This window comes from Abramis brama (genome assembly GCF_963993115.1).
Source record: "Abramis brama genome assembly, chromosome: 8".
Taxonomy (NCBI): domain Eukaryota; kingdom Metazoa; phylum Chordata; class Actinopteri; order Cypriniformes; family Leuciscidae; genus Abramis; species Abramis brama.
Window position 1 is genome coordinate 9698243 of NC_139970.1, and position 22364 is coordinate 9720606.

At 38.5% G+C, this 22364-nt stretch overlaps 2 protein-coding genes across 6 annotated transcripts in view; both read left to right on the top strand.

The window, feature by feature from the left end:
• The window catches only part of casp10 (caspase 10, apoptosis-related cysteine peptidase), a 31137-nt gene extending 18723 nt beyond the window's left edge, over positions 1-12414 (top strand). For 3 of the 5 annotated variants that reach the window (XM_084121840.1, XM_084121841.1, XM_084121842.1), the window contains exons 3-12: positions 1064-1169; positions 1263-1398; positions 1684-1748; positions 2279-2297; positions 2454-2516; positions 2603-2658; positions 3589-3645; positions 4310-4421; positions 4967-5456; positions 11680-12414. In XM_084121840.1, coding sequence (XP_083977966.1) covers positions 1064-1169; positions 1263-1398; positions 1684-1748; positions 2279-2297; positions 2454-2516; positions 2603-2658; positions 3589-3645; positions 4310-4421; positions 4967-5456; positions 11680-11836 — 1261 coding nt within the window. In that variant the 3' untranslated portion in view covers positions 11837-12414. The remainder of the gene's footprint in view (positions 1-1063; positions 1170-1262; positions 1399-1683; positions 1749-2278; positions 2298-2453; positions 2517-2602; positions 2659-3588; positions 3646-4309; positions 4422-4966; positions 5457-11679) is intronic. The other 2 variants (XM_084121843.1, XM_084121844.1) reach the window with 1 other exon arrangement.
• Positions 12415-13602: 1188 nt separating this feature from the next.
• prkra (protein kinase, interferon-inducible double stranded RNA dependent activator) lies at positions 13603-21494 on the top strand. The gene is made up of 8 exons (XM_084122935.1): positions 13603-13955; positions 14228-14418; positions 14526-14607; positions 14699-14765; positions 16864-16981; positions 17068-17162; positions 18598-18760; positions 19573-21494. Exons 1-8 carry the CDS (start codon positions 13942-13944, stop codon positions 19728-19730), a joined length of 888 nt encoding a protein of 295 aa, XP_083979061.1. The 5' UTR covers positions 13603-13941; the 3' UTR covers positions 19731-21494.
• The last annotated feature ends 870 nt before the right edge of the window (positions 21495-22364 follow it).

The window sequence follows — 22364 nt, forward strand, 5'->3', positions numbered from 1 at the left end:
CTCTAGTAAATGCTTCTTGATTTAAGAATTTTTAGATATTTGGACTGGAAACAACACAAAAATACTAAGTAAGAAAAGCATTTTTTGCGGTGTTTACCGTGACATATATCGTGTTTTCAATGCTATAAACAGCTGTATAAATCTCCTACAGTTTTTTTTGTCTACTGAAAGTTCTTTGAAAGATATTTTTTGCGGTGTTTCTACGAATAAAAGTACAACCCACTGAAGAGATGTATGTTTGTCCCTCACAATCTTGCTTTCATTCACATTAAAAATCAAAGATTGCTCTGCTGTGAATAAGGTCTATAGAGACGTGCTTGTTGACAGGGTCTCGCATTCAGGAATGTTGACCAAGCAAATATCTACTATCCAAAAAGCACTCATTATTTACGCTGATTCTTCTCACACCAAAATTTCTAAAATGAATGCAGCAAACCGTTATAGCTATGACCACTGAACTTGGGTAAGACTACTGTTCGGACTCAGATAACTGCTATATCTTTTCTAACTGATCACGTTTGTCGTAAACTGAATGATCAAAACAAAAACAAAAATCGCACAGACTGTGATTGAGGGGTTCAAACCTTTCAAACATTAGCTCTGACTGTGTATTTAACCTACATTCACCCTCTATCTATCTAGAAACATGCTAGCGGTGTATTAAAATCATGCTAGCAACATGCTAAAACATGACAGAAATGTGTCAAATCATGCTAGTAATATTCTTAGCAAATTACTAAATCATGCTAGCAATGTGCTAAGTCATGCTAAATGTTCTAAGTACTAAATCATGTTAGCAACATGGGAATGCTAGAAACATGTTAAAATATGCTATCAAAGTGCTAAATTATCCTAGCAATGTAAAACATGCTAACAACATGCTAGCAATGTTTTTTAAACATTCAAGGCTTTGTCGAGTTAACACCAAAGTTTGTCATCAAACTTTACTCATCTAGTTGTGTTTGACGTAAACTTTTTTTTTTTTCGATGACTATTTGACAAGGAACTATAAAAAGTCTTTAAAGTAACTTTGTAATATATTGATTATTTTTCTGCATTTCAGACAGTTGTTGTACGAGGTGTCAGAGTCCATCTGTGATCAGGACCTGAAAAACATTAAATTCCTACTCATCAAAACACTACCGCGCAAAAAACTGGAGAAGGAAATGGTGAGAGTCGCCATCATCACGGCATCAGTTCTCTGACGTCACATTTCTGCATGTGGTGTTTGACTAAACCTGCTTTAAACACACGTCTTTTAGACGCTGCTGCAGTTGTTTTTGGAGATGGAGAAGGAAGACCTTTTGGGTGAAGATAATTTGGACATTCTGCAGGAAATTATAGCCAAGATCCATCCCGGATTAGAAAAAAGAATTGTTCAGTACAAAACTGAGAGTTGTGAGTGTGACTGTTTTATTATTTAATGATGTGATGTGTGAAATAGATGTCTATAATTTATTAATTTGCCTCTCTCATATGTAAAATAAGTTAAAATACTGTAAATCAAAACTGCTAGGAGATTAACCCTCTGGGGTCTGAGGTGTTTTTGATCTTGTAGACTAGAGTTTTTGCTACAAAATGTGTTGATTGATTTTATGCATGTTCTACAATCTGAATCATAGAATTATTATGGTTGCATTCTATAGAATTAGAATAATTGCATTGTTTTCTGTCCTATTGCAGCTGGTGAAATGGTTATTGCTCAAGAGACCGGGATTAATTCTTCCATGCCATACACACCAGCTCCGGTATAACATCATTTGCCTAATTTGCATTAATGTTCATATTTTACTCATACTCATATCATCTTTCTTCTGTGGAACGCAAAAGGGGAATTTGATTTAATCAGAAATGGAGTAAAAATAGTAATAGTGTGAAATGTTAATACCATTTAAAATAACTGTTTTCTATTCCTGTGATCAAAGCTGAATTTTCAGCATCATTACTCCAGTCTTCAGTGTCACATGATCCTTCAGAAATCATTCTAATATGATGATTTGATGCTAAAAAAACATTTCTGATTATTATCAATGTTGAAATTTGATGAATAGAAAGTTAAAAAGAACAGCATTCATTTGAAATAGAAATCTTTTGTAACATTATAAATGTCCTTACTGACACTTTTGATCATTTTAATGTATCCTTTCTGAAAAAAAAAAAAAAAAATACATTAACATTAAAACATTATGCTAAGCATCTCCTTTTGTGTTTCACCTTGTTAAAATAGCACTTACTACTTAGCTGTAAAACTTTGTCTCTTTCTCTCTTCGCTCCACAGCCCTCACCGCTGACATCAGGTGAAGTTACTTTACATGCTTTTAATGTAGAAACTCCATGTAAAACTTAACAATAATTATTTACAAGAAATGGGAATTCATGCTAATTTAAATATACAAAAATTAAAAATGCAGCAAATTTAAAGCTTATTTGTTTGGTGTTGTTCTTCTTGGCAGAGGACACAATGGAGGACCAGGTGGACAGACTTAGTCTGACTGGAGCTTCTGAGATTAGTGGAGGTACTGTAGGAAATGTCCTACAGCAACATCATGTTTGATCTCTGTTTTTATCCTATACTAAAAACATTTTCATGTCTTTGTCTTAGATCAGAGTCAGCATGTGCCATTCAGCTCAAACTTGTCCTCGACTGGAAATCCAGAGGTAAGACGTTTTACACATTAGATCTTTATTCTAGGTTCAGAACATGTTAAGCTTAATCAAACACATGCAAACATATTTTTGGCACCGCTATCTTTATTAAATCAAGCCACATTAAAGTCTTTCTTTGGAACAGTTTTCTATTCAGAATATTTTGATTCTATTTTGATAAGTTTCTTGAGGGAACACAATACTTTTGTGAGAGAACGCAATTTTTTTCAGAGAAATCAAACTTTCTCTGGGGATCTCAATACTTTTGCCAGAGAATGCAAATTTCTCTGGGAAACGCAATACTTTTATTAGTTTTGCTCTATTTGGCCATGATCTGTGAAGCTAACTACACTCACCTAAAGGATTATTAGGAACACCATACTAATACTGTGTATGACCCCCTTTCGCATTCAGAACTGCCTTAATTCTACGTGGCATTGATTCAACAAGGTGCTGAAAGCATTCTTTAGAAATGTTGGCCCTTATTGATAGGATAGCATCTTGCAGTTGATGGAGATTTGTGGGATGCACATCCAGGGCACGAAGCTCCCGTTCCACCACATCCCAAAGATGCTCTATTGGGTTGAGATCTGGTGACTGTGGGGGCCATTTTAGTACAGTGAACTCATTGTCATGTTCAAGAAACCAATTTGAAATTCGAGCTTTGTGACATGGTGCATTATCCTGCTGGAAGTAGCCATCAGAGGATGGGTACATGGTGGTCATAAAGGGATGGACATGGTCAGAAACAATGCTCAGGTAGGCCGTGGCATTTAAACGATGCCCAATTGGCACTAAGGGGCCTAAAGTGTGCCAAGAAAACACCCCCCACACCATTACACCACCACCACCAGCCTGCACAGTGGTAACAAGGCATGATGGATCCATGTTCTCATTCTGTTTACGCCAAATTCTGACTCTACCATCTGAATGTCTCAACAGAAATCGAGACTCATCAAACCAGGCAACAGTTTTCCAGTCTTCAACTGTCCAATTTTGGTGAGCTCGTGCAAATTGTAGCCTCTTTTTCCTATTTGTAGTGGAGATGAGTGGTACCCGGTGGGGTCTTCTGCTGTTGTAGCCCATCCGCCTCAAGGTTGTGCGTGTTGTGGCTTCACAAATGCTTTGCTGCATACCTCGGTTGTAACGAGTGGTTATTTCAGTCAAAGTTGCTCTTCTATCAGCTTGAATCAGTCGGCCCATTCTCCTCTGACCTTCCTCTGAAGGCATTTTCGCCCACAGGACTGCCGCATACTGGATGTTTTTCCCTTTTCACACCATTCTTTGTAAACCCTAGAAATGGTTGTGCGTGAAAATCCCAGTAACTGAGCAGATTGTGAAATACTTGGCCCGTCTGGCACCAACAACCATGCCACGCTCAAAATTGTTTAAATCACCTTTATTTCCCATTCTGACATTCAGTTTGGAGTTCAGGAGATTGTCTTGACCAGGACCACACCCCTAAATGCATTGAAAAAAACTGCCATGTGATTGGTTGATTAGATAATTGCATTAATGAGAAATTGAACAGGTGTTCCTAATAATCCTTTAGGTGAGTGTATATTAGCGTATACTATATTGTGTTATACTGGACACCCCTGCTTAAATCAAGCCTGACGTTCCTCACATTCACGTGCCTTACACTGCATCTTTTGATGGCTAGATCCAGCAGTATGAGATGAAAGGGGACTGGAGAGGAGTCTGTCTAATCATCAACAACTATGACTTCAGTGCAGGCAAGATGCCAAACAGAGAAGGAACAGACTTTGACAAAGGTTAGTGTAACAAACACAACTAAAACCAATGATCATGCCAATAGCCTGATAACCATCATAACATTAGTTGCGGAGTGGTTTCTTGGTTTTTTTTGTTACTGCAGTGCTTAATGGAATTAATGGACTTTATTAATGGAATTAATTCTTAATGGAATGGTTAGTTCTTTGCCTCATTAAAGTCGTTAAATACACAGTCTTAAGGACACAGTCTTTGTCTTTTTGTTTGATTTTTAAGTACTTTTTTGCTTTGAAAACTCTTCAACAAAGACTTTTAAAAATCCATAGTAGACTAGTCGGGTAGTTGAGTACTTTAACCACTAGTCGGAAGCCGTTGAGTACTCAAGCACACAATAACCATAACTTCACATGTCGACGTGCTTGTTTTTCTTAATGCAAACCCGTGAGCCATGACCAAAGAGAGTATGTGGCAGGAGGACGATGACAGCAAGTAAACTACATGAATTCTGTCTTATTTTATTACTAACTATTTTGAAGTGGTTACTTCGGTTCCTCACTGTGCGTGACTTGTGTGTGTGTCTGTACAGCCAGTCTGGAGGGTGTGTTCCAGTGGTTGGGCTTTGAGGTCGTGGTTGAGCAGAACTGCGATCGCATGCGTATGCTGCAGGTGTTGAGTGACCTGGCTACCCGTGACCACACACCGGCGGACTGCGTGGTGTGTTGCGTGCTGAGCCACGGACGTGTGGATGGCATCGTCGGGGTCGATGGAAAGACCGTCACCTTCAGAGAGCTGACGGATACTCTCCGGTGCTCCTCACTCATCCAGAAACCCAAACTGTTCTTCATCCAGGCCTGCAGGGGGACCAATGAGCAGAGAGCAGTGTTTCCTCAAACTTTCCAAGAAGATGAGGACACGCCAGTCAGCGACGCAGCTGTACCCAGAGACTCCATCCCAGAGGCGGCGGACTACCTGTTAGCCGCCTCAACTGTACCAGACTATGTCTCATACAGGGAAAAAGGGAAGGGAAGCTGGTTCATACAGTCCCTCTGCCACAATCTGCAACTGCTGGTGCCAAGGTGAGCACACCTCGAAGACAACACAATGCTATTCACATAAGCAGAGGTGTAAAGTCCAGGGGTCAGAAAGTGAAAGCCTATGGAGCTCATAATATGACAAAACGATTTGAATTTGAATTGTGTAAATTTGAATTATTTGCAAGTGTAATCTAACAAAATTGAATTTTAGGTGATAGTTTAAATAGTTCTGAATTTGATTTTTTTTAAACGAATATTGAACATTTGAAATTTAACAAATTTAAATGTTTTTATGGCTGAATTTTATAGACATGTATTTTCAAACAGCTAGTTTTTTTGTTCTGAATTCGTATACTGCAAATATTCAGTTTAAAAAAATACAGATTCAAGTTTTCAAGATGAAGAAATTCGGAACTTCAAATTCAGTTTTCTAAAATTCAAGTTCAAAAATTCAAGTTCTAAAATTCAAGTTCAAAAATTCAAGTTCAAAAATTCAAGTTCAAAAATTCTGATCTTACAGAAAGTAGGTCACAGGTCATCCACAGGGAAGAGTAAAGGATCTCAGATAAGTCGAACAGAGCATTTTGGCTGCACTGCAGTAGTTTTCTGCCGCAAACGCGGTGGTGGTTCAAGAGAATCCGTGTATCTTTCGTTCAGTCATTTTTTTATTTAATATTAAGAGTAGAAAAATGAGAAAACAGCTTGAGTATTAGATTTCTAATATAATAGCCTAATAGTCCGCTGCAGCAGTTGCACGGAGCTTACAAAACACGTGTATTGCAACTAGGTTACATTTAATTTTCTCATCAAACAACTAGACTAACGAATGGCTCGGCACAACAGAAGAGCCTAGAAAGGGCTTTTTGAACTTGAATTTTAGAACTTGAATTTTAGAACTTGAATTTTAGAACTTGAATTTTAGAACTTGAATTTTAGAAAACTGAATTTGAAGTTCTGAACTTCTTCATCTTGAAAACTTGAATCTGTATTTTTTTAACTGAATATTTGCAGTATATGAATTCAGAACAAAAAAACTAGCTGTTTGAAAATACATGTCTATAAAATTCAGCCATAAAAACATTTCAATTTGTTAAATTTCAAATATTCAATATTCGTTTAAAAAAAATCAAATTCAGAACTATTTAAACTACCACCTAAAATTCAATTTAGTTAGATTACACTGGCAAATAATTCAAATTTACACAATTCAAATTCAAATCGTTTTGTCATATTATGAGCTCCATAAAAGCCTGCCATATGTTTATTCCACCCATGAACACATGATTTCACTAATTAGTTGTAGAAATGTGTTAATTCATGCTAGAAACACGCTAAAACGTGGTCTGTGTTAACTGATGCTAGAAACATGTTAGCAATATGTTAAAACATGATAGCAAAGTGTTAATTTATGCTAACAGCGTGTTAAATAATGTTAACATGCTAAAACATGCTAGCAATGTGTTAAAACACTAGCAACCTTTCTATCTATCTTCAAACTGAAATCCTTCAAACTTCAAGCTTTTAAAACTGCTTAACTTTCTGGTCAGGCCTCTTCAAGCCAACATCAAAGTTTGAGTCCAGCTGTCTTGATAAACTTTTTAATCTAGTTATAGATGTAATTACAGAAATTAAATACAGCTGTAATTACATGCAGGTATTTTTTTTTTTTAAATATAAGTAAACATTTAAAAACATATGTACACAATAGTGTAATCATGTGCAGTGTATCAAATGATTAGTTTTAAGGTTAGAACATAGAACTTAAAGAATTTAAAGAACTTAAAGGGGGGGGGGGATGTAAAAAATAAATCAAACTTGCATCACAAGGTGTAATTGTGATTGTCAAACATTTGGTAACTAAACTGAATTTTATTAAGTTTAGTGACAACATGGTACAATGACTGGTAGGCTACTGTTTGTATTGCTTAACACAAATTTAACGATTTCAATTCAATACTTGAATATTGACTAATTTTGGATAAATATTAGGAAGGCTACAGTAGATAGCCTACATGTTATATTTTTTTATGTAACCATATAGAGCCCCATCAGCTGGTATTATTAAAGGTTACAAATAACTAATTAAATCAAATATAATGTGGTTTTCATTATAATAACAATTATGTAATGACAAGTAAAAATATAATAAATAGGTAAAAAAGTGCAGTGCACATATTCAGCAAAATACTCCTCTTTATCTATTTGTTTTAGTCATCTAACATGCTGCTGGTCATTAAATGGTTTAAATGTAACGTTCTGTGACACAATTGTTCTCCTGTTTCATATCAAAAGTAACCTGCTCTGTCTTGTTTGACGGTCTTCGTGTCCTCTTTGCTCCGCGATTTTTCTCTGGCTCTACTTTTTCTCTTTCTTCTTTTCAACAAGTCGGTGTTTCCCGAAAACCAATGAACATTAGCAAACAGCTTCGCAAAGTTGTGTGTTTGGAACATAGACTGTAAAAAATATCATTTTGAAGAGTGCGCATGTGTGAACGTGCTCTAGAACGAGTCTATGATTGAATCTGGAAATAAAGCAAAATACCTGTGAAAAATGAAAATTATTCCTCAGATGCCATATCTAGAATTTATAGCATAACATCTAGCATTAATTCGATCTCAAACGGATTCATTAAAAGTAGTTATTACTCCACCACCTGCGTGACATCATTAACCAACGTGCTTGAACGACAAATTTGCGACAATATGGTTTTGGGAAATAGTCGAGTCTAGCTAGTTGATTTCTTCAGCGATGCATCGCACTGTGGTAGTTAAGCAGCGAGTTACAGCGTTGTACGGGAAACACCCCCCCGGACGACTTTGACAATTTCATGTCAATTTTTCAGTTTCAAATTTTCAGTTTTTGGCAAAAATACAAAAAAGCATTGTTGCCCCTTATTTGTATAACCACCGTACAGTTCATAATCTCTTCGAACCCCTTCAGTCAGGTTTTCGTACTGAAACGGCTTTAGTCAGGGTTGCCAATGACTTGATGGCTTTTTATTCTGCCACAATTTCCATCTCATCCTTCTTGATCTTAGAGCCGCTTTCATTACTGATGATCATAGGCTTTTACTTACTCGCCATGAAAGTGCTTTTGGTGTTTCGTGGACAGCTTTAAACTGGTCTGAATCCTGTTCCATGTTCCCAGTTCATTGCATTTGGTCATTGTGTGGTTACAGGTCTGAGATCAGTTTCGGTATTCACTGGTGTCCCTCAGGGCTCAGTTTTAGGCCCTTTACTCTTTAAAATCTACTTGTCACCACTTGGGCATCTGTTGCGATCGCTCAGCCTTCGTTGTCACTTTTATGCCGACGATACTCAGATCTACATACACTAAACCTGGTGAAAATCTGGGTGTTTGATTTCTTTCTGATTGTGCTTCTGTGATCAAGATATGGATGAATAACAATTTTCTCTGTTTGAATAGTAAAAGTTCTGTTCTCCATACCAACTTTCCAAAGCTGGTTTACTGACCTTGTTGATGGTACTGTTTTACAGTCTCAAAGAAAATTGAGGAACCTTAGTGTAATCTTTGATGCCAGATTTGCATTTGATTAAAATATCTTTTTTTTTTTTTTTACTCTTTGGTTAGAAGCAGAGTTTCTTGATTGCATGACATGTGGACTCAATAAATCCTTATCTTGAGCCAAATAAGCAAACTGACATTCAGTACAATCTATATCTTTTATTTATAATACATACAAATGTTACCATCCTTTTATATATTATAATTGTCATTTGGGGACACAACTTAAGACTGTACTGAGGCGTAGAAAGAGTAATTTTAACTGTACAAAAATGTAAAAAAGAACTTGCTGTTGTTCATCAAACACCCCGTCTTTTTTATGCAATCCAAAAAACTGTGTCTCTAACAACATTTGTTCATGTGCGGGTGTCTCTCTTTCGTCCAGCAGCAGTGGCTACACACTGCATCTTATACTGGAGTATAAACCAGATCCTGGCACTGAATTATTTACGATATTATCGTATATGCAATATTTAACACTTATCACATATCACTTTAATAATCATTTATTGTCCATTGCAATACTCGACACCATATGTGACCCTGGACCACAAAAACAGTCACAAGGGTACATTTTTTGATACTGAGATTTGTACATCATCTAAAAGCTGAATAAATAAGGAGTTTGTTAGGATATGACAATATTTGGTCGAGATACAACTATTGAAAATCTGGAATCTGAGGGTGCAAAAAAAATATAAACATTGAGAAAATCGCCATTAAAGTTGTCCATTTATGTTCACGATTTTGCTGCATTCACTCACAAAAATAAATGTTTTATATATTTACAAAATATCTTCATGGAACATGATCTTTACTTAATATCCGAATGATTTTTGGCATAAAAGAAAATAAGATAATTTAGACCCATACAATGTATTGTTGGCTATTGCCACAAATAAACCCATGAGACTCGTGACTGGCTTTGTGATCCAGGGTCACATATTACAGCTGAAGTATATAGTGTGTAGCCTTTGCTTTACACAGTATGCAGATTTGTTCTGTATGCATGTAATACCCTTCCAGTTTGGTGGATGAACTGGTATATTTTTTAAATCATTGACGGAATTTGAAATACTACCTTATTATTTCTGTCACATATTTAAAGTATACTATTTTTGATTATTTTATTTACTGTTTTTTTTTTTTTGTACGAGTATGGTACACTGCAGTAACGTGCGGTGAAATCTTGTCATGGGTAGGCTGTGACCTATCAATGTGGCATATGTTCATATTCATTCAGTTAATGAAGCAACCCAAGTTCATATCAGGCATCATCACATCGCTGCCTGCATACAGCAAAGTCATATGTGAGGCTAATGCACAATCAAATCTAATAATCAAATTAATGGACACATCTATCTTATGATAGATATATATTATACAACAAACAAATGTTTTGTGCGGGACACAGTAAGAGGGAGGCGGCGCGGTGTCAGCGAACCTACAAGCAGCCTAGTCACTATTGTGTAGTTTGTATTAATGCCATGGTTCCAAAAATAATGTAAAGGTTAAATAATAATTCACTTAGACTTTATAAGAAGCAATTGCGACTTTATTTCAAACAATTCTGACTTTATATCTTGCAATTCTGACTTTATAACATGCAATTGCGACTTTATTTCACACAATTCTGACTTTATATCTCGCAATTCTGACTTTATAACACGCAATTGCGACTTTATTTCACGCAATTCTGAGAAATAATGACAGAATTGCGAGATGTAAACTCGCAATTGTGAGATAAAAAGTCGCAATTATCTTTTAAAATGTTTTATTCTGTGGCGGAAACAAGCTTCCATACCTCCTGGCCTCTTCCTCCCATCCATCCTCCCTGACGCATAGCTACCGGGCCGGCCCAGCTATCGGTAGGCGCCGGCGGTGCCGCGGTAGTTACCCGAGAAAACGTTTTGGAAAAGACGGGCTATGGACCCAACCAACTCTATAGGAGGGGAGGGGAGAACTCCCTCACATGGTACAACCCATGCAGAGGCTGCGCGCTGCGGTGTCAGAATGCGGAACGTGTGTAGCCTAATGTAACTAACGTGACAAATGTGAAAAAACAAAAATCCTCGACCGGCCCAAAAGTGAAGCGGCCCACCGGGAATTCTCCCGATTACCCACCCCGGGCCTGTTGACAGCCAACGCTAGGCGCCGCTAGATCGGGAAGTGCGGATTGAGTGAGAGCGAGTGGATCACGTGACATGAAGCAAGCTCGGTCTCTGCCTCAATGTTGATAATTCAAGACAGCATGAGAACTGACTGCGCATGCGCAAACCTACGTAAACTACGTTCTATGGACCAAAGAGGCACTGCTAACCTCTGCCTCAATGGCCATGGCCTTGAATTTCCTGCATGAAACAATGGTTTTAGGAGCAAACAATGGCAAAATGAGTATATTATATGTGTATTCCTGAAAATTTTTGTTACAAAAATTAATATTTGGAATAAAATAAATGCAATTAATAATGTGGTGAATTAATAAAGTTCTTGGAATTAATAAATGTAATGTCAACATTTCCTTTGGTGAGGCACTGCCTACCCTGCCTACCCTGACCGCACGTCCCTGGTACACTGCACAGCATTCAGTATCCAGTGTTCCACTCCTCACATACACCAGTGCATGAGGTTTTATCCACTGCGGAAACACTGATTGAGTTGGAAGTAACTGTAAGTTTAACTGTCTAAATTTGACTCGGTTTGATCTCTGATTTTGTGTGTCTGTCTTATGTGCGTTTAGGGGAACAGATCTACTCTCGATTCTGACGAAGGTGAACAGTGACGTGAGCCAAAAGACAGACAGTCGTGGTTTGAAGAAGCAGATGCCACAGCCGGAGTTCACCCTCACCAAGAGAGTGGTCTTCCCTCCTCCTAAAACTCCCCCACCCCTTCAATAACGCCATGCTGCAGTCCTCCAGTTTACCTGCCAGTCATCCAGTGTTTACATGTTGAGCTGGGGTGGGGATATCGGCTTGTTTACTTGAAATAATAGATTGTGGAAAATACTCTGACATGTTCATGTTAGTTTCTGCTTCCCACATGCACAAAAAAAGGAAATGAAATATTTTAGAAATGTATAATGTCACTTCAGAATGTATTCTAACATATATGGAGTCCAACGAGCACATTACCATCTGTGCAATTTACAGCACAACTTGAATAGACTTTTCTATGGATCCTAAGGCAGGACGTGGTTCAATAGATCGGCCAGCTACTGTACATACAAGGAAGGATAAATGCAATATATTTTGGTGAATATCATTTGTACAAAGCTCACTAACATTTACTTTCTCACCTGCACAAGCATGAAGTGTTCGTGGCACATTACATTTCCAAATTCACCCAAGAACTGAAACAATGCTATGTATATTCATGCTGGGAAAGGGGTACGATGAGAAAACCTGTATTAGGTTTATTTGCACTTCTTTGTATTTGTTCAGGAAGCACTTCAAATTACAGTTCTCTCACATCTGATGCTACAGCACTTTTGTTTGTTTCTCTATATAATGGTGTCTATGTGGTTTTAATGTGCTTTAATACAAACCATGTGTAAATTCATAAGTCGACACCATTGCTGAGTGTTTTCTCCTTAAAACTGCAGTGAACCAAAGACAGTCTCAAAAACACGCTTTAAAATCGCTGGTGTTTCTGACGTCACAAACTACCTTGTAACCAATCAGATCAACGTGTGATCGTCAACCAGTGGATCTCTGAGCTGAGTGAGTGGAGGCGGGGCTCATTTGCATATTCATAGAACCGTGTATACTGAATGAGGCAAGGGTGTCGAGTTACATTCAAGCTATTTTAAGGCATGAATAATTTTTTTCAAGGATAAAATGTTTATGTAATTTTGGTCAAAGATGAGTTTTAAGGGATAAAATTGTTTACTACAGGCCAGGAGACTTTATGTGGACTAAAGCATGTGTTTCTACACGAGGAGACTGTGTTGTAGCTCGCAACACTGTGCAAATAATAAAATTTTATGGTAAAAGGGAAGCTGTTTATTGTCATTCACACCTTTAATAAATAATGGCGACCTATTAATATTAATGAGATGGGAGAATCAGCTACACTAAGAAAAGCCCTGAGCATGTACAGACCTATGGTACTGACTCGGAAAACACAGCCTCACAGAAATACAACTGCACATAAAATTAGGAGGACTTCCACCAGAAACCACACAAGGCCAATGACAAATCATTGTACCAAATACTTTTATTTGTTTTAAATACAAACTTCTACTTTATTGTTTAAATGAGATATTTTATTTTTGATTGCATGTGTATCAATGTATGATGTTACTAATGCAATGTGAAGCTTCCTTTTACCGTCATAAAATTAATATTAAAAGAACAGTTCACCCCAATTTTTTTTTTTTTGTTGTTGTTGTCATTTATTCACCCTTGAGTTGTTCCAACCGTTTCTTTGTTGAACACAAAATAAAATATGTTAAAGAATGTTGGTAACCAGACAGTTGATGGCACAGGCAGCCATCGTCTTACATAGGTTTTTTGTTTTTCTACTATGGAATTCAATGCCTACCGTCAATTGTTCGGTTTTATTCCCAAATTTCATTTTTTGGGGTGAACTGTCCCTTTAAATCTGAATCCGATCGGTAACCAGAGCCGTTGTTACAACCAACACAGACGTATGTATGAGAGGCGGAGCCCGAGATTCTAATTGAAAGAGAGATCGCAACCTTTGCGCAAAACGGCTAACATGAATGGCTCTCAAGACAAATTTGCCATATATTTATGCAAATAATGTTAAAGATTAACGGCAAAGCTGATTAAGCAGTATATTCCGCTCAATATTCACTCAAGAAAGGCACATTCTAGTCTCCTCAACACCTATACGCATTTGAGCTAAGCTTGGGGCTTCCCCTAGGGGAGGGGCTCTGGCGGAGGACCATTTGGGAGGCGGGGCTTATAGTCAGTATAGAGGAATTCTATTGGCCAGTGCTTGTGCCAATCAAAGTAGAAGCGGCATACGGATAGCAATAATGGCTGATTCTCAGTAAGGAACCCATACAATCTTTTCTTCTTTCTTCTACATATAACAATTGTTGTATTTCAACACATACGTGTCTGTTTAATGTAATATCTGCAGCGGTTTGACCTGAGTTGGGCGCTAGACTGTTTTACATGGGCGGGATGTGTTATTGTTTTGTGTCTCTTACGCAGTGCTCAACATCAACACTAACGTATTTGAAATGTTTTTGGGCTGTATTTGTCCTTTGCGTTTTGTTCGCTCATTATTCTGACGAGGTAACACACATATTGTTCTAGTCCCAGTGTCGCGATGGCTCATCAACGAGTCTGCTGTCAGGATAAAACGCCAATCCAGATCCTGCACGAATACGGCATCAAAATCGGCAGCGCGCCCCAGTACGAGCTCATACACGCGCTCGCTGACGGAGACGCGCACCAGCCTTCCTCCTTCATCTTCTGTGTCACCATAGGAGATGTCTCATGCAAAGGTCATTTTTTATTCACATGAGTATTATAATAGCACCTAGTATGAGTAAGTAATGTTAAAGTGTACACTAGTATTCTAATAAATAATCGTTTTTTTCTTTTCTTAAAGGGCAAGGATCCACTAAAAAGGCGGCTAAACATGACGCTGCAGAAGCCGCCTTGAAACTATTGAAACGAGACCCCCAACCAAAGTAAAATACACACACCGTAGAGAGGGATATAAACCATTATAGATCCATTACTTCAGTTAACACTGATCCAAATGTTCTGAATCTTTCACAGTGGTCAGAGAGACAATGGTCTTTCTCCTGAAGGCGGTGACGGATCCAATCCTGTGGGAATACTGCAGGTATCTGATCACATCTTGAAGCACAACTATTATTGTTATTATTATTATTATTATTATGGAAACAGTATTGCAGCATCCGCGTTCGCTGTATATAGCTGGATCCCAAATGGCACACTTCATGATGTGGACTCACGGTCTCGTGACCTTCAATTGCGCGTGCTCGCCAAGTGTACGAGTCCGTAGGGTGTCCCATTCGGCATTTCAGCGCTGTGAACTCGAAGGAGGTCCACAAGGCTCGAGTGTGCCACCTGGCAGGGCCGGCCCTGACCAATTTGCTGCCCTAGGCAAGATTTTACCTGGCGCCCCATGCATCACAGCCCATTTCACCCTGTCATTGTGTTCATGATTTAGCATATATATATACACACACACACACACACATATACACACACACATACACACACACACACACACACATTACAGCTGAACTGTTTCCAACACTCATAATAAATCATCATATTAGAATGATTTCTAAAGGATCATGTGATAGACCGGATGTCACATGTGACACTGAAGAATGGAGTAATGATGCTGAAACTTCAGCTTTGCATCACAGAAATAAATGATAATTTGAAGTATAATAAATTGAAAACAAATTATTTTAAATTGTAATAATAGCCTATATCACAATATTAAATTTTTTCTGTATTTTTGATCAGATAAATGCAGGCTTGATGAGCAGAAGAAACTTCTTTCAAAAACATTAAAAATAGTAATGTTTCCAAACTTTTGGCCTGTACTGTATCCCCCCCAAAACTGCACAACTGTAGAGTAAAACATTAATAAAAAAGTGATAATAAAAAATGCGTCTTTAAACTGACATGATTGTTACAAAATCACAGTCTGGGGACTCAGAACTCAGAACAACTGCTAACATTAAGTTTAAGGTAAAAATAACTGCCATGAAATTATAGTATCTTACTCCTATGCAATAAATTGTTCATTCACTACATCACTTTACCTCTGTCTTTATCCTCTTCTCTTCTTTTTGGCACTGTATCTATCGCAGACTATGCTCATTTATAATGTGTCATGTAAATTCGGCCTTCCGTCACAATCAGGAAACTTTCACCGTGTCTAGAACTGGCGCGAGCTGCCAGGCCCGTTTCTACGAGCTGTGTGTTAACAAAAGCAGTGCTGTCTACATTGGATGCGGCGTCGGGCACGCTACACAACAAATTACCAACAACTGATCGCGCGCGCGCTCTGTTTCTGACGCACTTCAAGCACTCGATGGGCGGGGGAAGATTGAAGAGCCGGACTTTTTTTTTTTTTTTTTTTGCTTTATTTGGTAGTATTTCGAATTAATTGTTTTAAAATAGTAGCCTATTATAAAAAAAATATATATAAATAAAAAAAATAAAAAAAAAATTCACTCATTCACTTATTCTGGCGCCCCTATGGATGAGTGGCGCCCTTAGCATTTGCCTATACCGCCTATGCCGCGGGCCGGCCCTGCCACCTGGGATCCAGCCAAGATAGTGTCGGCCCAGATCCGCCCCACATCTGGTACACGTGGATTCATCAGGGCCCACATGTGGACCGGATCTGGGCCGACACTATGTTGCTGTCTGGGTAGTGTGTGAACAGTATGCCAACTGAGTAGTATGTCTGAATGCATAGTTTTCAAAAAGTTTTATATAGTATGATTGTAATCTCGACGTACTACATCCACCATGTTGTCATTATCATGTGATCTACCAGCGTTAGTTCCGTCACTTCACTGTCATTCCTAAATCCTCTCCCGTGGCCTCATGGGATAGTAAAGTGTCCATCGAATGCACACTTCAGAATCTCACCAATAGTAGGGATGAGTCACGATTTTGATCAATTCCACACAGACAAAATCAAGCCCCGCCCACATTTGTTCTTGTTTGAGAAGCTGTTTCATTCGGATATATATCATAATAGGGAAGGAAAGACGAGCGCAACTTCCGTTTCATGCAGACTTTAAAGATTATGAGGGCACATGCATTTAATGATGATAATAATGATGTGCACAGATACATCATTTATAATAATAAATACTGCAATATTCTGTCAACAAAAAAAGTCAGTTTTGATTCCATGGTGAGTTTAAACTTGTGTGTTTTGTAAGGAACTGGCCATGCAGCGGGTGTGGTGTCTGCCGGAGTACATGGTGTGTATGGAGACGGGTCCGGATCACATGAAGGAGTTCACCGTGACCTGTCGTCTGGAGGGCCTGGAGGAGTCAGGTGCCGTCAGCTCTCTCACACAGAGACCTCAGGCTCGGGCTGAGCGCAGGAGGACTGATGCCGTGTCATGTGCTTTTGCTCATCAGGAACCGGCAGCTCCAAGAAGCTGGCCAGACGAGCAGCCGCTGAACGCATGCTGGGAAAACTGCAGAGTCTGTCCGGGTCTCCCGAGATCACGTGGGTTAGTGACGTTCATCCATTCAGAGATGTGTTGGGATTCTTCCACTGAAAATTCTTGATTGGTCTTTAGGGATAGTTCACCCAAAAATGAAAGTTAGCCCATGATTTAGCCATCAGCCTCAAGCCATCCTAGGTGTAAATGACATTTCAGACGAATACAATCAGAGTTACGTATATTAAAAAATGTCCTGACTCTTCCAAGCTTTATAATGGGAGTGAATGGCCGTTTCTGTTGAAGTCCAACAGAACTGTTTGAAGTCCATAAAAGTTTATCTATCCATGATAGAAGTGCATCCATCCATCATAAGTGCATCTATCCATGATAAACGAACTCCACACGGCTCAGGGGGTTAATAAAGGCCTTCTGAAGCGAAGCGATGCGTGTGTAAGAAAAATATCCATATTTAAAACTTTATTGACTAAAATAACTAGCTTCCGGCCAATTATTCACTGCCATTATAAAGCTTGGAAGAGTCAGGGCATTTTTAAATTTAACTCTAATTGTATTCGTCTGAAAGAAGAAAGTCATATACACCTAGGATGACTTGAGGGTGAGTAAGTCATGGGCTAATTTTCATTTTTGGGTCAACTATCCCTTTAACGAGTGCACATCTAAAAAAACATTCAGTAATTGCATGGATTTCTGTAATTCATCCCAATAAACGTGATTTCACCAAGTTGATCCTGGATCAACATTCTAATCAACCAATCAGATTTGAGGGACAAGTTTACAGTTTTTGTCAAGGTTATGCTTACAAAGCGGGGTTAGGTGCTTCTGCATTATTCACCTTTCATTTCCCTCTGATTTAAGCAACAACTTATAGTGGGTTTAGGGTTAGGTTTGGGATAGGGTTAGGGCTAAATTTTTGGACAGAAATGTTGCTCCAGAATCAACTAAATATATTGACCCGGGAACGTGTCTTGCTTGGCAAATCATGGTGACTAATTAATAACAATGAATCAAGAGAACAGTGCCACGCTTCACTCTGAAACATTTTTATCATGTAATTAATCAGCTTTTCATTAAGCATAATTCATGTCTTCATGATGAATTTTCATAGTTTAGGACTGAAAGCCTGGCTCTGGGACAAGAATAAAACAATAAGATCTACACATTTAAGTAGCTTTTAAGTAGCAAATGTAAATGACAAAAAGACATGTTAAAAAGTTTCCAATGCAGTTTCACTGTGACCTTCATGTAACAAAGAAAAATCAGCCTCTGAAACGTAAAAAAGCCTGAAGAATTGGACACGTCACCTTGATTCATAAGAGATTTGCATTTGCAAGCCGTTGCATCAATATTTCAGCATGAGGAATTGTTTGGCCACTGAATCACGGCTGACTGAGTCACCATCGAGCCCACTCTCGCCAGTAAGCTCAGGATGGTGCTTTAGATGATTTGGTAAATCAGATCACATGTGTCATGTGTTCCCCAGAGCCCTCCTGCTCGTGTGTATGTGGAGAGCTTCCGGCAGTCGACGGGGGAGAAGATCTCGCTCCTGAAGATGACTCCTCTCAGCATCCCGAACACAGACTACATCCAGATGCTGCTGGAGGTCTCGCTGGAGCTGGGCTTTCAGGTCGCATACATAGACATCGGTGCGTTCCTGTTCCTCACTTTCTTCCTGTGTGTTGTTTTGTGTCTTAAAGGGATAGTTTACTAGAAAATGAAAATTAGCCCATGATTTACTCACCCTCAAACCATCCTAAGTGTATATGACTTTCTTCTTTCAGACGATTACAATCATTATATTAAACATATCCTGGCTCTTCCAAGCTTTATAATGGCAGTGAATTGCAACCAACAGTTTAAAGCTCATAAAAGTGCATCTATCCATGATAAAAGTGCAGATATTCATCATAAAAGTGCATCTACCTACCATAAAAGTGCTGATATTCTTCATAAAAGTGCATGTATCCACCATAAGTGCTGATATTCTTCATAAAAGTGCATCTATCCATGATAAAAGTGCTGATATTATTCATAAAAGTGCATCTATCCACCATAAAAGTGCTGATATTATTCATAAAAGTGCATCTATCCATCATAAAAGTGCAGATATTCATCATAAAAGTGCATCTATCCATCAGAAAACTTTGTATTTGTATTTTTCTTACACACACGCATCGCTTCGCTTCAGAAGGCCTTAATTAACCCACAGGAGCTGTGTGGAGTTCTTTTATTATGGAGAGATGCACTTTTTTGAGCTTCAATCTGTTGGTTGCAATTCACTGCCATTATAAAGCTTGGAAGAGCCAGGACATAATATAACTCAGATTGTATTCGTCTGAAAGAAGAAAGTCATATACACCTATGATGACTTGAGGGCGAGTAAATCATGGGCTAATTTTCATTTTAAAGTGAGCTTCTCCTTTCAGAGCTGGAAGTGTTGTATGTGTGTGTTCTGCAGATGAGCTGACAGTGAACGGGCAGTACCAGTGTTTGGTTGAGCTGTCGACCCGGCCGGTGACGGTGTGCCACGGCTCCGGCATGACCAGCAGTAACGCCCACAACGCCGCCGCACACAACGCCCTGCAGTACATCAAGATGGTCGCTAATAAACACTAACAGCAGGACTGCGTGCGCACTGAGTTGGAGATGCTGAACTCTGAAGTGTGGAGCGGCTGACCCGGGCCGTTCTGCTGTCAGACGCGGCTCTATGCAGAAAATAAATCCATTTCTGGGTCACAACCCTGAGTTTATTTTTGGATGAGGCAAAGTTGCTTCATTTACATCCAAATGGTAATTTATTTACACTAAACCTCAAACTGGATTCAGCCAGATGAACTGAATACTGAATAGAGAGTTTTCGCCACTGCATCAAACCTGACCAAGGGCTTTTTTTTTTCTGCTTTTTTTTTTTTTTGCTTAATAAATCAATTGTAAACACCATATTAATAGGTTTACAGTGTGTCATTCCAAACCTGTAAGACTTTCGTTCATCTTCAAAACACAAATGAAGATATTTTTAATAAAATCAGAGCAATTTTTGTCCATCCACTGACAGCTACACAACTACCACTCTGACGCTTCAAAAAGTTCATAAAGAAATTGTAAAACTAATCCATATGAATAAAGCAGTTTAGTCCAAACTTTCTGAAGTCATGATCTTTTGCTGAAGCTCAAACGTGCTGCGTAACGAGAATGAACCTCATTGGTTGTTGCACGAATGTGAATGTTTATATGTGAACAAAAGCTTAAATTCAATCTTTTCATCATATAAAGTGATCGAGTCTCTTAAGAAAATTTGGACTAAACCGCTCAATTCATATGAATTAGTTTTACGATCTCTATAAACTTTTTGAACCATCAAAGTGTCAATGGAGGAACAGAAATCGATTAGATTTCATTAAAAAGATCTTGATTTGTGTTCTGAAGATGAACGAAAGTCTCACGGGTTTGGAACGACATGAAGGTGAGTAAATGAAGACAGCATTTTCATTTGTGTGTGAACTGACCCTTTAAGAAATGCACCGCTAAATAGTCTCAGCATCTTCTGCGGTGAACGCTTAGACCTGCTAATGACGGCTAAACGAAGCTTTGCAGTGTTGGGTTTGATAATCACTAGTTCTGCAGTATGGTGTACGGTGTGGCCATCTAGTGATCATAATAATGTCTCCACCGTACTTTGTAAAGCAGGAGTAAGCTATTTTCTGATTCATTAGCCGCTATATACGCGATATTAGCGTTAAGTGGCATCTTCCGCACGGAAGCCATTGGCTCTGTGTTTAGTGGTAGATCTGGGTTTTTATTGGCATTTTTTTAACTGAATGTTGTGACACCTCCTGCAGTGACTGACAGCAGCTATACTGACGTAATTGTGACGCAAAATCCTAAATAACTAGCCCAATTTAGTGTGTTTTTTTTAAATATCAATCAAACTTATTTACAAATCGGTAATATTGTTCAAACATGTAGTCATTTTGTGGCACGTCTGTATTTGAGTGTCACGTGCCACTGTATGTTGATGATCACACAAACTGCCCATTCTAGGAAACACACGGAATAAACCTATCTTGTGTCACTACGAAAACTGCATCAGATCCGTTACTGTAAACCTTTATGTGTGCACGGTGTCAGTGTGAGTAAGTGTAACACTGGTCAGCAAAACTGACGACAACTGAGGAAGACCCACCGTTGGTGTGTGTGTTATCTGTGTGCGATTTAGATGGTAGCAAAAACAAGTAACCAGACTCTAATATTGATCTAAATATAAGTAGGCCTATAATTTAATATGTGGTTAGTGGGTGTCTACATGGCTTTAATATTTCACTAATCGTTTTATGGAATTATGTAGTAAGTAATAAAACCCATTTTTTAAGTGTGGACATGCATTCCTTCTGGAGATGCCTGAGTGTTTCGTTGAAATATTTGACAACATGCATTAGAGACCGAGACTCGACGAGTTATAATCACAATTTATGATAAATAGTGCTGGGCAACGATTAATTGCATCCAAAACAATTTTTTGTTTACATAATATATGAGTGTGTACTGTCACACATGCATGTAGCCTATAAGAAAAATTTGTTGTTTATATTTAGCATTTATGTAATTTAAGTCATGTATAAATATATGTAAAGTATATACATGCAAATATTTGCAAATAATTATACACACTACACACACACATATATTATGTAAACAAAACTTATTTTGGATGCGATTAATCGATGCCCAGCACTAAAAATAATACAAAAAAGTCTAAATAGCAGAATAGTTTATTGAGTTTGTCCAGTCAATAATGCATTAATGCTGTTGATTAAAACACTGAGGGACGACTGGCTCGTCCTCCTCGCATTTCTTCTTTAATTTGAGCTTTTTAAAGAGATTGATCATAAATAATGGACACAAGACACACATCATGGCTTGGAACATAAATATGTATTTCTTAGCATGTATTTAATGTGAAACAGCAGGTCTGGAGTGTCCTAATGACACGAGCTGTTGTTCTTCAGAGGAAAGCTGGACTCGCGAGTGAGACTCCCACACACAGTGCAGGACGACTCAGAGATATGAGGAGGAGGAGATACAAATGAAACGCACATTTTAATAAGGCATCAGAGATCATTGGCAGGCGGTGACATGTTTTCATGCAACGGTGGGAAACTACAGTGTCTTTCCCTCAGAGGACCTGCTGTTATTCCCCCTCGATACGTCTAAAATGATCTTCTCTGCGAGCTTCAGGTCAGAAACATTCAG